Below are 16,146 nucleotides of genomic sequence, written 5' to 3'. Positions count from 1 at the left end.
GATGAATAAATAAAGATTAGATAAGAAATTCATCGTCTGCAATGGTCTGTGTCAGGTGTAATTGATCCAGTGAGGCTGAAAGCGCTCGCTCAACTGGCCCTTTATACGATTTGCGACTCAATCCTATTATGGCTGCCTTTGACCTGTTAAAAACAACAAGCGCTTTTTGTCTGCGTCTGTTTTTGTTTATATCTGGGTATGTATTGATGGGGTTGGGCTGGTGGTGGTGGTGGTGGTGGGGCATGAACAGATGGACTTTAATCTCAAATTTCACACAGCTGAGAAACTTCAAAGTGGAACGGCCTGAAGGATGGAAGCGGAGGGAGCAGAAAAAAAAAAAAAAAAAAGCTAAAAGAATAAAGAACAGCAGCATTTACATGAGGAGAGAGATGTATCCCAGGCAGCAGCGGAGGGGGAACATACAATATTTAAAAGGTTGGAGACTGAGACAGCTTTTGCAACACAAACTTATTTGATCTGCAACTATTATTTCAAGGGCGTATCAAGGTAAACAATATCCCTGCAGTGGTGGGGTTTTTTGAAGTCGGAAAAAAACATGCCAACTGCCAAAACTCACCACGAGCATTCCCCCCTCGGAGTTATTAAAACTATATTTAGTTCAGACTTCATTACGGAGTGTCAATCCTCCGCAGTAGGGACGGTGAAATTGCCTTTATGATTTGTTTCCCGACATGACACACTGTGGTGATCATATACTGACTTTGAAGTGGAGGTATCAAAGGGAGAGGAGCTTCACATTGTAGTCAGAACTGCACCATCACAACACGCATTTGACAAAAGAATATATATATATTTTTTTATCAACAGGAGGAAAGCTTTATTAGTAGTAAGGATATCTAAACATGTATTTACTTATAGAGTGATCCAGGGATGACGTATTTTTGTAGGCCAACCAGGGAGTTAGCATCGCCCTGGGTTCCCTCGACAAAAAGCCGGGATTTTTCCATTGGGTTCTTGGATCATTGCAGAAAATAAACTTTATAGCAAACAAATGTTTATGATACTTACACGTTTTGTTCAGCAACATAATCTTCACAAATAAACTCCACTTTTTTTTTTATTTTTGAGGCATAAATGCAATCGCCAGAAGTAGAAAGCTAACGTTAGGCTATAAAAGAACTACACCACGGTCACATGAGTCTACACAACGAGGCTGTAAAGGCGGACAAGTCGGCGTGATGACGTTTTGTAGTTTAATTTAGCCACTTTTTTAAGACATATAAAGGCTTCAAAATCCACAAGTGGGATAATTACTGACGTATTTTATTTTGTAGAACAAAACGTTAAAATCTCTTTAGCTTGTGTTAACCACAGACCTCATTTCAGGCATCTAATTACAAACTAGGGCTGTCCTGTACACATAGGCACCTCTACACATAACAAACAGTGATATCCGTCTGAGAAAACTAATAATAATTAATGTTGAATATGAATAATGAATAATGTTGTGGAATTATTCCTTATTTCATGGGATATTTTACTATTTACTATTATTTCTTATTATTACTATTATTATTTTATTTACTATTTTTCTATTTATTTTTCTATACATTATTATTACATGCTTATATTTAAAAAAAAGCAAAAAAGGAAATATTTGACTGCTGATTTGGAGGTTGATTACCATGGCAATGCTCGAAGCTTCATTCGGGTCAGCCCTACTAAAATCCCATTCAAAAAACCCATTGACTTTCAGACGAGGGAACTGGAAGTGCTAAAATGCTAACTCACTTCTGGGTTTTAGGCTTCAAAACTCACTTGTGGGATATTTCTTGATGTGTTTAATGTCGTATAACAAAATGTTAAAATCTCGTAAGCTTGTGTTAACAACAGACCTTATTTCAGGCATCTAACTAAATAAAAAAAAACATTGACTTCCAGACGAGGGAACTGGAAGTGCTAAAATGCTAACTCATTTCTGTCTTTCGGGACTCATTCCTGCAGCACTCTACTGACTCAGTAATAAACGCACAACAGCACATGAAAATAACACAGAAACATGATGAACAATATGCACAATTTATATACAGCATATGGTTGACAAGTACATATATTGACTTTGCACACACACGTAATAAAAACATTTAGTTTATCAGTCTTGTTCCTGTTTGATATCTGCTTCTCCTTACAATGCATTCAATGGAAGATTTTCTGTCATTGTTTCTATTCGTGTGCACCTTGTGTTTCCCTTTGGTTTTGTCTTTTGACCTGTGGCGTATTTTTCTTTCTCTTGAAGTCTCTCTGATACATTTTTTAACATGTGTTGTTGTTGCCCTGATGTCTATTCTACCCTGTTTTATTTACTTGTTTTTTCATCTCTTCTTCTAGGCTTTGACTACAAGTTAATCACAAAAATAAGAGCATGATAATAATTATATTTCCCAGATAAAGAAGTCTATTACGTATATTGCCCACTGGTTAACATAATGGTGGTCATACATTCTCTGTATTATTGCTATTGTGTAATAATAGATAGTTCACAATCTGAAGTTCCAATTAGCAGATGACACACGCTGACCCGTGGTCGCATTAGTGCTCACGTCCAAAGAGCACCTCAGCATTGATCAGGCTGTTTTAATCTCAGGAAGATTAAGAGCCCTACACTTAATTACAGAACAAAAGGCCTGGGACGGCCGCTTTAGATCCTGAACATAATCAAGAGGAATACAAGTGGAAAAGCACTTCACAGAATCAAAAAGACATTGCTTTTTTTTTTTTAAAAGGACAGATATAACCGACCATTACTCCGTTATAGGTAGGGCATGTTATATTAAAAGTTTCTAGTAGTTGTCAATTATCTCTTCCTGTATTTGCCTTTAAGGGAATTAAATTAAAACCACAGTTGGCAGTTTAAAAAAGTCACTGGCAGACAACAATGCACTGTTTACCCCAAGAAATTGACCCAAGGACATTGAGAAAAAATGGGCTGAAAGCAACACCTGCATTGACTAATTTTCCAACGAACAAAATGTTAAATCATTACATCAACTTCAACATTTCGAAGGGTAATATAATCACTTATAAGTTATACACAAAGTGGCTTTAAAACTGAAAACTTGATTTCAAATTTTAAGGATTTCTATGATGTTCATGACTTAATAAGAAAAGTAATAAGTAATAAACTGTCTGACAAAATCGGCCTACTAGCACCTCTAAGGCCCTGACGATACCTGGTCAGTATCGTCAGTCCTGTGAGTAACGTGAGTCGTCAATGAAGTTAACGTCAACCACGACCGTTTCCTAACCCTAAGTGGTTGTGTTGCCTCAAACTAACTTTCTGTGGTTTCAGAGGTTTATTTTGAAAGGACATTACGCATGTAACGAGCGCATATTGACACGCCGTATCCCGGTCCATCCAAAAGCAACGCAAGAGGGGTACCCCGTGCGTCGGTCTTGGATAATGAGGAGCACTGACCAAGCTTCTGTATTTGATGAAATGGGAGTGAGAATGTGTTGCAAAAAAACGCTCAAAAAGGCAGTACGGCACACCTCACGGTATCCACCTGCAAAACGTGCTCACTCTGATCGAAGGCTCACTAATTAACACATTCGTTTAAGTACAAAAACTGTCTTAAAACAATAATTCAACTAGTTCCCATGTAACCACTGGACACTCCAGGAAGTTACCGGTCCCGCCCAAGAAATAGTCCGGCACCTGGTCCCCCATAAATTGGCAAATTCTTGTTTTACACTTTTGTATGGATTAAACAAATATGATACTGCGTTCTAATTACAGAGCTTTATTAGAGGTGCTTGTAGGTGGATTATGTTACAGCCGGAAAGAGCCGGGCAAGCTGTTTCCCCACATTCCCAGTCTTTATGTTGAGCTAACTAACAGCTCCAGCTACATAGTAACATACAGACATGAGTGTCGTAACAATCTTCTCATCTAACTCTCGGCAACTGTTCCTTTAAGAGTTTCACACTCAAACACTGAGCCAATCTGCTTTTTTCCAGGACTGTGTGGGTGCGGTCTGAACACATTTGATTGACAGTGCTGGCAACGCGAGCAAACAACCCCACAACTGTCATCACACTTTGATTCAAATGTTGCTGATTGGTGCACAAAAATACACAACATCACGTTTTTTTGCATACAGTGAGAAAGGAGAGGACGAATACAGAAATCATTTGAAAGAACCAAAACTGTTCAAACTACAGATAGAAAGTGAGTGTTCATGTAGGGCCTCATCATTCATTTTCAGGTTTTCAAGGCCTTTAAGCTATTTTTCTAATTTTGCTCCAGATCCTCTGAAACCTTTTTTAAAAACACCTCCAGTGGTCCCAACATCTTGGACCCATCGATCTGTCTTACAGTGTCGGAATGAACTCGTCTCCCAGTGACAGATCACGCCATCCTCCTTTGTATGCATTAATCAAATAAGCTGCTCTTACTTTATTAACTCTGACAAGCTTACTCCAGATAAGCCTGTCGTGTTAAGCCACCTCAGAGGGGGGAATCAGCCCCCGGAGGTGATGAGAGTTGACTCCGAGAGCCCGAGATGCAAGCTTTGGGTCGCCGTGTTATTGTCTGAGGCTTGGCACCGAGGCTCCGGAGAGAATCACTTCCTCTAATGGAAAACCATTGTCTGCCACGGAGGACATACAACTGTGTGGAATACGGATCAGCCTATCTGGACTTATGCACAAGACAGAATGAAGCTCTCTATCCGATAGAAAGCTATTTTGGAATTGTAATATCCACTGAAGTCGATTCTGATTAAGCAGTACATGTGGAGCAGACTGTACTCTTGTGTGTGTGAGGTTGGGTGGTGTTTTCCAGCGGCGCGGTAATGCACACAGAAAACCTCCAAAAAACAAGAGGAAAAAAGCTACATTTTCCAGTGTACTGCCCCATATTTTAATTCTGGCAATGGGACTAAACATCTAAAGCTGTCATAACAATGCAACAATAAGGCACTTGGTGAATCATTTATTCAGCGGAGTGGATGGGATATAGGTTAATGAGCACAACAATATGAGATTAGAAGTGTCTTTGCTAGAAATATTCCCTTAGCATATTGCATTATTTATTTACTCCCTTGTAGGCATTGTCTAATGTAAGTGGTAGACACATCCCCCCCTCAACACAAGCCTAAATCAAGAAAGACACAGGGCAGGTTCAGAGTCAGTTCAGAGCACTCCTTCGTGTATGTAAAATGTATACAGTGCCAGGGAAGCTCTGATGGAAATATTCCCCGATAGATCGTCCCAGAGGATGAGGAACTCCATTTGCCTCGCGGGGTTTTCTCTCCGTCCCTCCCTTTTTTTCTCCGGTGGTTGACGATGTGTGATACATGCATTATCTTTTCCCCCCCTTTTCTGCATCCCAACAGGTCCCATCTCGTGTCCTCCCGCATGATTCACCTCAGTTCAGGCTGTGAAAATTTGCCATTTGGTCAAGGGGGAGATCCCGTGTGAAGTCGGACGGCCTTTTTTCCGGGGATTTGGTTTGACATATGGTGGTCTTTAATGTGGACGGAAGCTTGTGCGGATTGTCTAATAAGAGAGGAGAGAAAAGAAAAAATATGAGCCAAAAAAAAAAAAAGAAAGAGCAAAGAAGGACATTTTTAGGACTGTCCTTTTGTCACATCCGTGTATCCGCACTTCAAGGGTTTTTTTTTTTTTGGCTAATGCAATCAGTCAGGCATTACGTTTCCCCACTTAATACAAGCACAGGGTGTCATTTTCAGAGTACAGCAACAGGGATCCCGTTGTGGTTCAGATGACACAGAGTGCTCTCATACACTAATTGCATATAGGTACAAAGTGAGGCAGAGAGAGTCCAGCGGGATGCGGGAATCCCCTTGAGGGGATTGTGGAAGGGTATAACAGGAGAGCTGAGGGTCGAGCCTCCGTACTAGGGGCCGATTCTGAAGGATTTCACGAGCTCCGGCGAAAAATATTTTCAACATTAAACATCCATCAAGAGAACATCAAGTTGCCTCAAAGTCACATTAATATTTGATATGCCATGATAACGCTGTGTCCTCTGTAGAATATTTCAGTCTGTACTTCCTGAGGGATTTCAAATCAAAATCCAAACCGTTTAGACCGTCGTTTGAGATTTTCTCTGAGGGTCACCCCTTCATCTGGAGGAATTCTGTTGTTAGACTGCTCCCTTACCCGTATATAACTGGTTATACTGCACGGTTTAGATCAATACATTTGGTCACACATCTTTGAAAATTGAAAGAACAGTTAAATTGAGCTTTTGTCCATTTTTCTGTAGACTACATGGAACCTTTTCAAGAATCCGGAAGGGTCGTCTGATCTAACCTCGAAGTTCAGATGTCATATTTGAATCCATGGTTTCAGTGTATTATCATGTTTACATGCATAAAATCATCATATACATCATTATTTAACTGATTATACAGCATGGTTTAGATCAATACATTTTGATCATACATAAAGAACACTGAAATTAACAGTCTTTGCACACCGAGTCTGTATTTTTCATATGCGTTCTTTCAATCCATCATCCAATAAAAATCACATATTGAGTTTGATGCGTTTCATTATTCAATTTGTTGCAAAAATTTGCAATACGAGACAAAACTGAATTAATTTTTTCTGTATGCAATGGATAGCTCTAGTCCCAATGGGGCCATGAATTAATGAAATTAGCAAGAAGCTATCGTTTAACTGCCTAGAGCACAATCACTACCGTCTAGTCTTTAGTACATCCTTTGTTTCCTTTCTTTATATTCCACATATCTCTATTCTTTACTTGTCGAGAAGTGCTTCGTGCTGGGAGACGTGAATCAGTTTATCAGATACCATTTTGGGTTTGCAGGGACGGTGGCTCTGAGTGGTCAAACAATCCTCTTTTGGCTTTTGATGGATGCGAAAAAGCGCATACAATCAAACCTGTACTGAAAACTTTAATGACGGACAAAAGTTTCGGAGTCAGTGTGTAAACGTGATTACGTGAGGTTATATTTATCTTCAAACATGCGACAATTTGGGTTCGTAAAACTCGGGGTTTAGCCCTGCACTAAAATTATTAACTTCTCCTTCATATTTACGATGTATCTTTTCTTTCTTCTGTAAATATATCTGTCGGCTGTGTTTGGTTGTTCCTCGTCACATGACATGCGGCGTTCCAATAGTTTAACTATTTTTATCTCGGGTCGCAGCCGTCGCGCCCTGAAAATTAGGCTTGCACGCTGCGATGGCGGCGCTCTCGCTTTTAGTCGCTTCAATGCGTCTACATTGACAGCAATGGATTTAAGGGCACAAAAAAAACGTGGCATGTGAATGACCCCATACTTTCAAGTCATTTGAATGTTTACATGTAAAAACATCATCATACACATCTGACGCGTAATACAGAAAACAACCTACCTTTAGCACCAGTGACATAATTGGACGGATGGCCTGGTTTAGCCGGGACATCGACCTAGAAAGGAATATAAAAAAAAAACACACTATGATCATGCAAGTTCACAACATAAACACATTTTACAACATTATTACAAATGCCAAGACACATCATATTTTATGGTTCAATTATTGTAGCAGAGGATATATTTTATCACAGTCTTAGGATAAAGTTATTTCACTACACATATTACTGCTATTTATCATACTTTTTTACAGTGTTTTTGTTACAGATATCTAATTATTCCCAGCTTTGTGGATAGATTACGGACTTAACAGAGACAGGAAAACATCTTACATTTAAGTTTAGAGAGGGTTTATGTTCTACTACGTTAGGGGAGAGGTTAAACTGGGTCAGGTTGTTTACCTTGTGGGACGGAGGTCTTTTTAAACAGCTACTGCCATCCTCTCTCTGCGGAGGTCAGCTGGGGGTCATTTAGAGTCTCTTTAATGGACGGGGCAAAGGCAGGCTCTTTAAACGACTGGGAGAGGGTCACATGACCGAAGGAGAACAGAAAGAGCAAAACAAGAAGAGAGAGCAACATGGCCTAGAGGTCAAGGAGGCTTTCATGCAGCGCTGCCAGCCGTTTCTGTCAGGGTAAACACTCAGAGAGTTAATGTGTGTTTACTGATGATGCTTGACGTGATCAGCGTTCGCTTCACATCGAATTATATGAGCAAACAGAGCGGATAGGGTTTCAAGAGTGGCAATGTCGTTATCGCTAAATCCTCTAAATCTCAGTCGGAGAGAGATTTCCAACAAAATGCATCACATGGCGTTCAAATACAAACAGGAAACCGTTCTCATCAGATTACCAAGGTCATCTAACAAGGTCACAAAGTGCCATTTGCTGTTTGCGAGTATTTTTTGGTAATGCCATCTTGCTGCCACTTTGGATTTTATTGCCAGAACATATGTTGTTTTATCTTGTTTTTTCCCACTTAGTTATGACGACATACATCGTGTTTTTAATTCATTACAGGCTCAGATATTCCAAACATATTTCATTTGGGTTTGTTAGTTTAAATTAGATGTCTTATTTATGAGTCCATAATTATTCTCTCCAACACAAAGTGGTTTCTTTCAAAATGTTTATTCAGCATCAACAAAGAAGAAAATATTAAAGGGCTTACATAAGCTCAAAATCATTATAGTCGAACAAATCTCTAGATGGAAATGCTTACCAATTCAACAGCATGTGATTTAGTATCTTGGAAACTGATTATTATGCCTACAAAGTCATAAAAGTATCTGGTATTAAATCAAATGATGACATCAAAATTACTTATTTAGAGCATCTAATAAAAAAAATCACAAAAAATTAAAAAGCTCCCGGATTGTTTTGCAGCTCTGGTTGTTCGGTGTACATGAGCGGCTATTTATAGATGTGTTAAAGATGTTTTTGGGGGGGCATAATCATGAACACAACTACATAGGCTTTTCAGAATAAAACAGCTGACAATATCCACAGTTGCACACCATGCTTTTATAAGCCCTTTAACACTAAAGAACTATTATTTTACAAAAAGGAGGAAACAGCAAAACAATATGTATACAGTATGACTTTTTCTCTTTTTCAGTTTTGTAAATGTTTCATTTACAAGGGACACAATTATACCAATTACCCCTCAGAAGAAAAATATCTACAGTACTGCACTTTCCTAGAACTAAGCTACTACATTTTTAAAGTGATCAACCACGCAGTACAAGGTTCGAAGAATAGAGGAGGGTGATAAATTAAGTCGCGCTGGCAGCTGTGTTAGAAACATTGTATTGACAGCTAATAGTGATTCACTAATCATTACCAAGTAAAATAGCTTGGTTCAATGTCATTCTTCACAATCACATAGCTGAGAGAGAAACTTAATGTACTATGGAGTCTTTCTTAATCTCAACGTCCAGTCGATTTTCTCCTGGAGGAAAGGATAGATTACCTAAATTGCTTTACACATTTGTGGGAGTATGTTTTTATATTCAGGGGGGAGGGAGGGAGGGAGAGGATGCCATTTTTGGAAACCAGTTTTCAGTGTCTCACTATCGCCGTTTCATTTGTATTAGTTTAGTTTTTTCGATTCTAAAAAGGTGGGAGCGTCCATAAAAAATCCATTACTTGGGTTGAAACAGCCATGAGGACTCAGGTGCAGGTTGTATAAACAGTTCAATATCTGGTGTATGGCTGTTCTCTGTACACTCCCTTGGTTGTTCGTGCTGGCGGTGCCTTGCCGCGATTGTTTGCCCACTCTTCCAGACCTGATTAAGGAGAAAAGAACAGAAACAGATGGAGGGGGGGGAGGTGATTACAGATTATTTAAATCTTTCAAAGCTCTCCACAAATATTGTAAATCTGCTCCCCCTTCCGATGATGAAAATACCGCAGAAAGTTGCGGGGCGCTTTGACTGTCTGGTATCGACGGCGCTCGTCTCGTAACAAAAGCTCCGCTTCAAGCCGGGGAATACAAACGGCACGCCGAGAAGCTCGACTTTCACCTGGAAGGATGCATCTCAGATAATTGAATGAGAGAATCAAATAGCTACTTGAAAAGGGACCCGTTTAGCGGCTCCAAGGCAAAAAGGTCACAATTACCATTAGCCCAAATCAGCCCCTGTTCACCCCCCGGTACTGTCAATGTGAAAGTGCCACTATCGATGGCACCCTTTGTCTGATCTTCAGCCCAGCGCCGAGACTTCCCTTGAGCCGAGGCTCACAAAGGGTTGTTTTTTTTGTTTTGTTCTGTGTACAGGCTCTCTGTTGGCAGCACATAGCCAATACCCCTTAATTAAACCTGTCACCCTTCCACTGACAGTCACTTTGAAGAAACACACCAAGGTAACCTTGTGTTTTCGAGAACTAGGATGCACATCAGCGCTGTTTATCTGTTTCCTTTGAACTGTCGTCCCTTTCTCTGTGAGACCTGGGCAGCTTTCATTTTATGTGGAGATGCGCAGTGCTCTAATGAGGTGCTTAGTTCTTCTACTCGTGTGGTCAGAAAAGTTGGGAAAGTTTTGACTTCCGAAAACCCATTGAAATCTCTAAAGCATGAGATGAACACACATAGGTCTTCAATACGTTTAATGATGCGGAGGATATAATAATTATAATGATGTTATCTGTTTGAAGTAGGTCCCTAACGAAAATGTAAAAAAAAAAAACATTTACATATAATACATAAAACACTTAAGTTATCTTGGATTCTATTCGGAGCAGACACTAATCCATCTCAATCCGATCAGCATTCTTATATCTGCACCTACATTATCGGAATAGATTTAGATTATTAGATAGTAGGGCTGTTAAAGTTAACACGATAATAGAGCATTAACGCAAATTTGTTTTAATGCAAATAATTTCTTTAACACATTAATGCAACTTTTGATTTTTAGGTTGTAGCGGGCTCAGTTTTAAAGATAGAGAGAAGATACTGGTATCATATGAAACTAGAAAACCTAACAAATCCATTGGTAACAACTAGGAGTGTGACGATTCACTCAGCTGACGATATGATACGATACACGATATTGGGTTCACGATCTCGATACGATATTATAACAATCATTTTAACAAAACTTGAATGATGAAAATATATGACTGAAAAAATTGCCTTTTATTCAAAAGACATGAAATGCAAAACAATGCTGTTGTTTGCCCTATAGTTCCATATTTTTTTATATCAGTCCTGTCCTGTCCTCTGTTCTCCATCAGTCAGTAACAGTCCTTCCTCCTGTCCTCTGCTGATGTCACTCATCAGGTAACGTTAGGGCTGGTAGGAGATGGTGTTGTCTCAGCCAGCTGATCAGTTTACCAGTAAGATACATGACAAACTAACCTAAACAGTTAGACTACACAGCCTACTGCCAGCTTTAGTTTCAGTCAAAACTCAACTAAATAACTTACACGTGTTTACAGTTAGCTGTTAGCCGCCGAGCTAATGCGCTGTGCTTGTGTAAACAGCAGCGGAGAATGACAGACAGCGGACAGAGCAGATTGAAACGATGCTTTCCTACATGTTTAACCTTTTCATCGTGTTTATGCTTGTTGAACAGGTGTAATAACACCTCTCCGATCAGCTGTTCACTGACTGCGCTGTGTGTGTGTGGGCCTATGAAAGGAGGCTGGGTCACGGGCGGACATGGCTCTTGGGGTATTTCACATGCGCAGTGTAACTGAAGCTGCGGCCGTGCGTTGCGATCGGTTCAATTTCGGCGAGGACAGACCAGATTTTATTGCGCATGTGATGTACCCCAAAGTAATGACGCGTACTCAGCCTCCTTCCATAGGCCTTAGAAAGCAGCAGGAAGAGGCTGCAGCTTTGCTTTAGCCCCAGAGCCCTACCTATAATGCCCTGATATCGTGATTCAGTTTTTTGTCTCGACGATGCATATCGTCACGTTTTTATATTGCGATATTTCGAGGCACGATATTTCGTCACACCCCGAGTAACAACCATGTCATACTAGCTTGTTGATAAGAGTATTAAATACTTGATGAATCTCCCTTTAAGGTACATTTTGAATGGATAAAAAATGTGTGATTAATTTGCGATTAATTGAAGTGATTAACTATGGACAATCATGGGATTAAATATTTGAATCGACTGACAGCCTTACTAAGTAGTACACCAGAACCAGAGTCTAAATAGCTGCTATAGAGAGTTCATCTTGTATGTTCCAGTTCACACAAAGGTTCCAAACACACTATTAGAGAGAAAGAGATCAACCTTCAGCTGTACAGCAGCACGCTCTACTGTACCTTACTGTACATTAACTCTGCTATCATTCAAGTGAACTCTGCAGCAAATATGACCGTGGTCCACTTTGTACTGTATCTTGTCAAAGGTTGACACAGTATTGTTGAACATTATCAGAATCCGTTTTTTTCATCTCTCTCAATGTACTTACACAGATATAAAAAATAACAGCTAGAAACGAGGACAACAAAGCTGGGCAGTAAAGGTAAAGAATAGACGGGGCTGTTATTTACACAGGTATGTGAAAAAATAAGTGTATATATAAATATAAAAAGCACCAATGGTTAGGGCTGCATGATTATAGCAAAAATGATAATCACAGTTATTTTGATCAATATTGAGATCATGATTATGTATTGACTTTAGGGACGAACTATTTTTTATTGCACTTTCACATCTAAATAAACAGTGCGCTGCTTCCGCTTCCATGTTGTGCTTCAATCATGCTAATGTACAAATCTTTGCATCAAAATAAGACTGGTCCTTATTCACAGTGCTGCTCCTAGAGGTAGGGATGTCAATCGATCAGAATATTTAATCGCGATTAATCGTAAATTAATCACACATTTTTGTATCGGTTCAAAATTTAGCTTAAAAATAAATTTGTCAAGTATTTAATTCTCTTATCAACATGGGAGTGGACAAATATACTGCTTTATGCAAATGTATGTATATGTATATATTATTGGAAATCAATTAACAACACAAAACAATGACAAATATTGTCCAGAAACCCTCACAGGTACTGTCTGTTAGTTTAGGAATCGCTTGATTTGAAATGCAGCAGTTTTCTGTGAGCGGAGCATTTTAAACGTCAATATTGCGGTTGATCATGTTCATTTAATTGTGGGAAGCCAAAATCGTGATTGTGATTAAATTTCAATTAATTGTGCAGCCCTACCAATGACCAACAATAAAAAAAGACATAAAACGTCTATAAATAAGTCAAGTGTTCGGTAAACCATACAAATAGTACAAATAAATAAATACTGAATGGATATCCATGTAGTGAATGATTATGTACAGTATGTGCATGTGAAGATGGCTACATACTGTTTGTAAAGCGTGAAGGATTCATATTGACAGTGACAGATGATATGTACTATTACAAAATGTGTGTACAATTATAATCTATAACGGCAGCAGTGAATAATTTGGTGTTAGGGGGTTATTGACAGTGTATGACTGATGTGTACCGTTCATCAGAGTGACGGCCTTATTATCTCAGAGGTGTTAACTTTGTCTGAGTTTTGTGGAGCCATTTATAGCTCTTTCCAGACACGATAAACAGCCTCTAAACCAGAGATGAGAGTGGCCTTAAACATAAAGCTCTTCCGTTTAGCTGCGTAACTGTGGCACACTCACCGACAGCTTTATTTGGTTTGAAAAAAAAGTGTCTAAATAACTTAACTGGTTAGGTAATATATTAAGTTAATGATTTTGTTAGCTAATGATGAGAGTACAGGGATCAACCAAAATCTGATTACCCTGTGTTGTCTTTAGCTGAGCATGATGAACTTGATGATGTGTAAGAAACACAAAGACATATCTCCCTATAAGCATCCTGGCATACTTCATTATATTCTGCTAATAAGCTGCTGGCTATTATCTTTTTAATGCCTTTGCACACTGAAAACGTTAAAAATAATCCACATTTAGATAAGATTAGATATACTTTATTGTCCCTAAGGGGAACTTTTGCTTGGGCAATGGTGCTACACGCAACTGCAATCACTTAAAAACAATACGTAACCAACAAGGCAGTACAGCGATACACTAAAACGTTGCTGTAAGTAACATATGAGCACCCTAACCCGATGCTTAGGGTAGACTGAAGTGCTGATTCTTTTTAATGTGCGATTTCAGCAGTTTTAGTGAAGTAAAAGTAAAGCAAAGTAGCTGTTAAAGTGATGCTGCAGCTCCAGCATCAGCTTGTTAAAGTCTCTCTGCTTTTGACACTTTCTTTTCTCCTCTGAAGTAAGAGAATCATCAGAGCAGCATTTGGTATTAGGACTTTTTTGCAGTCAAAAAATAAATTCAAAAATCACTAAAGTCAGTGCGCTTTTATTTTTACAATATTTTTGCTTTTTAGGGTAATTTCCTGTAGTTTAGTTGACACTGAAGCTCCACAAAAAATATGACTTTGTTTGTTAATCGTTCTTGGTGTGTAGTGGCATTGTTCTCTCACTACAGCCCAATCGAAAAAAATGTTTTCATTGTACATTTCTGCAATCCACGGACACACTGAATGTGTTCTTTTTATTTTTTATAGTGGACATTTTTGCATTCGGGGAGAGCAATGAGCGTATCGCAATGAGCGTATCGCAATGAGCGTATCACCGTGAGCGATGTGCAGAGCGATTGACGTAGTATATGGAGCGGCCTTTATTGAAAGTTATGTGGTATTATAATGAGTATAAAGAACAAACACAGGACTTTCACTCAGGAGACCACTGTTCATGTCCTGTGTGAAACCAAAAGTAAACATTGAGTTTACGCTTGTACATTATGTAAGAAAGTCTGTTAAGGGAGGTTGTTAATTATTCATGCACGTTATTTATGTTGTTACATGACATTATGTTACATTGTTGAGTACATTACATTGTTGAGTTTTTGTTGTCATGTTACATTATTGAGTTAAGTTGTTGAGTTACGTTGTTGCGTTACGTTGTTATATTGCCTTGTTACGTTACACTGTTATGTTACGTTGTTATGTTACGTTGTTATGTTACGTTATGTTACGTTATGTTACGTTTCGTTGTTATGTTAGGTTGTTACATTGTTACATTGTTATGTTGTTACATTGTTGCGTAGTTACGTGGTTTTGTTACGTTGCATCATTACGTTACATTTTTACTTTGCGTTATTACCTTACGTTGTTATGTTACATTACGTTGTTACGTTACGTTGTTATGTTGCGTTAGGTTACCTTGTTAATAGGTCTGTCAATCAATACAAATATTTAATCGCGATTAATCACATGTTTGTTCATAGTTAATCAAAAATAATCGCAAATTAATCACACATTTTTCATCTCTTCAAAATATACCTGTAATGTGTAGTGGGTAAATATGCTTGTTTTATGCAAATGTAGGTAAATATGTATTATTGGAAATCAATTAACATCACAAAACAATGATAAATATTGTCCAGAAACCCTCACAGGTACTGCATTTAGCATAAAAAATATGCTCAAATCATAACATGGTAAACTGCAGCCCAACAGGCAACAACAGCTGTCAGTGTGTCAGTGTGCTGACTTGACTATGACTTGCCCCAAACTGCATGTGATTATCATAAAGTGGGCATGTCTGTAAAGGGGAGACTCGTGGGTACCAATAGAACCCATTTTCATTCACATATCTTGAGGTCAGAGGTCAAGGGACCCCTTTGAAAATGGCCATGCCAGTTTTTCCTCGCCAAAATTTAGCCCAAGTTTGGAGCGTTATATAGCCTCCTTTGGGTATCATATGATGCCAGTATCTTCACTCTAGCTTTAAAATAGCCCGCTACAACCTAAAAATTGCAAATTGTGTTAATGCGTTCAAGGAATTAGTAGCGGTAAAACAAATTTGCGTTAACAGGTTATTATCGTGTTACCATGGTACATTATCATTTCAACCCAAACCTTAACCAAGCAGTTTTGTTGCCTAAACCTAGCCAATTGTTTCGCAACGTTAACCACATGTCATTGTGCGTTTCTGCAAGTGTGATACGAGGCTGATATGAAACAGATTAATAAAACATATTTTTGGTTCAGAAACGTTAACATACAATATATCCCGTGGATTTCAGAAACGTACAATGCCAACATTCTTTCTGGCAACTGGGTTGTTCGCTAATGAGCCAAATGAAGGAGCTTAATTTGAACGTGTCTGAGACACCACACAATTACCCAGATGCTATGACAACTGAGATGAAGGCAGCGTCAGGGAACTATAAATTAATGTTCTGACAATTGACACAAGATATATTGGAGGAAGAGAGGTCTGC

The 16,146-nt window shown here is 38.8% G+C and overlaps 1 protein-coding gene across 1 annotated transcript in view; it reads right to left on the bottom strand.

Annotated features, from left to right (window-relative positions):
• Nucleotides 1-8,485: 8,485 nt before the first annotated feature.
• The window catches only part of khdrbs3 (KH domain containing, RNA binding, signal transduction associated 3), a 123,947-nt gene continuing 116,286 nt past the window's right edge, over nucleotides 8,486-16,146 (bottom strand). The window contains exon 9 of the mRNA XM_037795567.1: nucleotides 8,486-9,658. Within this exon, the coding sequence (XP_037651495.1) occupies nucleotides 9,567-9,658 (92 nt within the window). The 3' untranslated portion in view covers nucleotides 8,486-9,566. The remainder of the gene's footprint in view (nucleotides 9,659-16,146) is intronic.

This window comes from Sebastes umbrosus, chromosome 15 (genome assembly GCF_015220745.1).
Source record: "Sebastes umbrosus isolate fSebUmb1 chromosome 15, fSebUmb1.pri, whole genome shotgun sequence".
NCBI classification, from domain to species: Eukaryota; Metazoa; Chordata; class Actinopteri; order Perciformes; family Sebastidae; genus Sebastes; species Sebastes umbrosus.
Note: the sequence above shows the minus strand (reverse complement) of the source record. Positions and strands in the feature narration are given on the sequence as shown.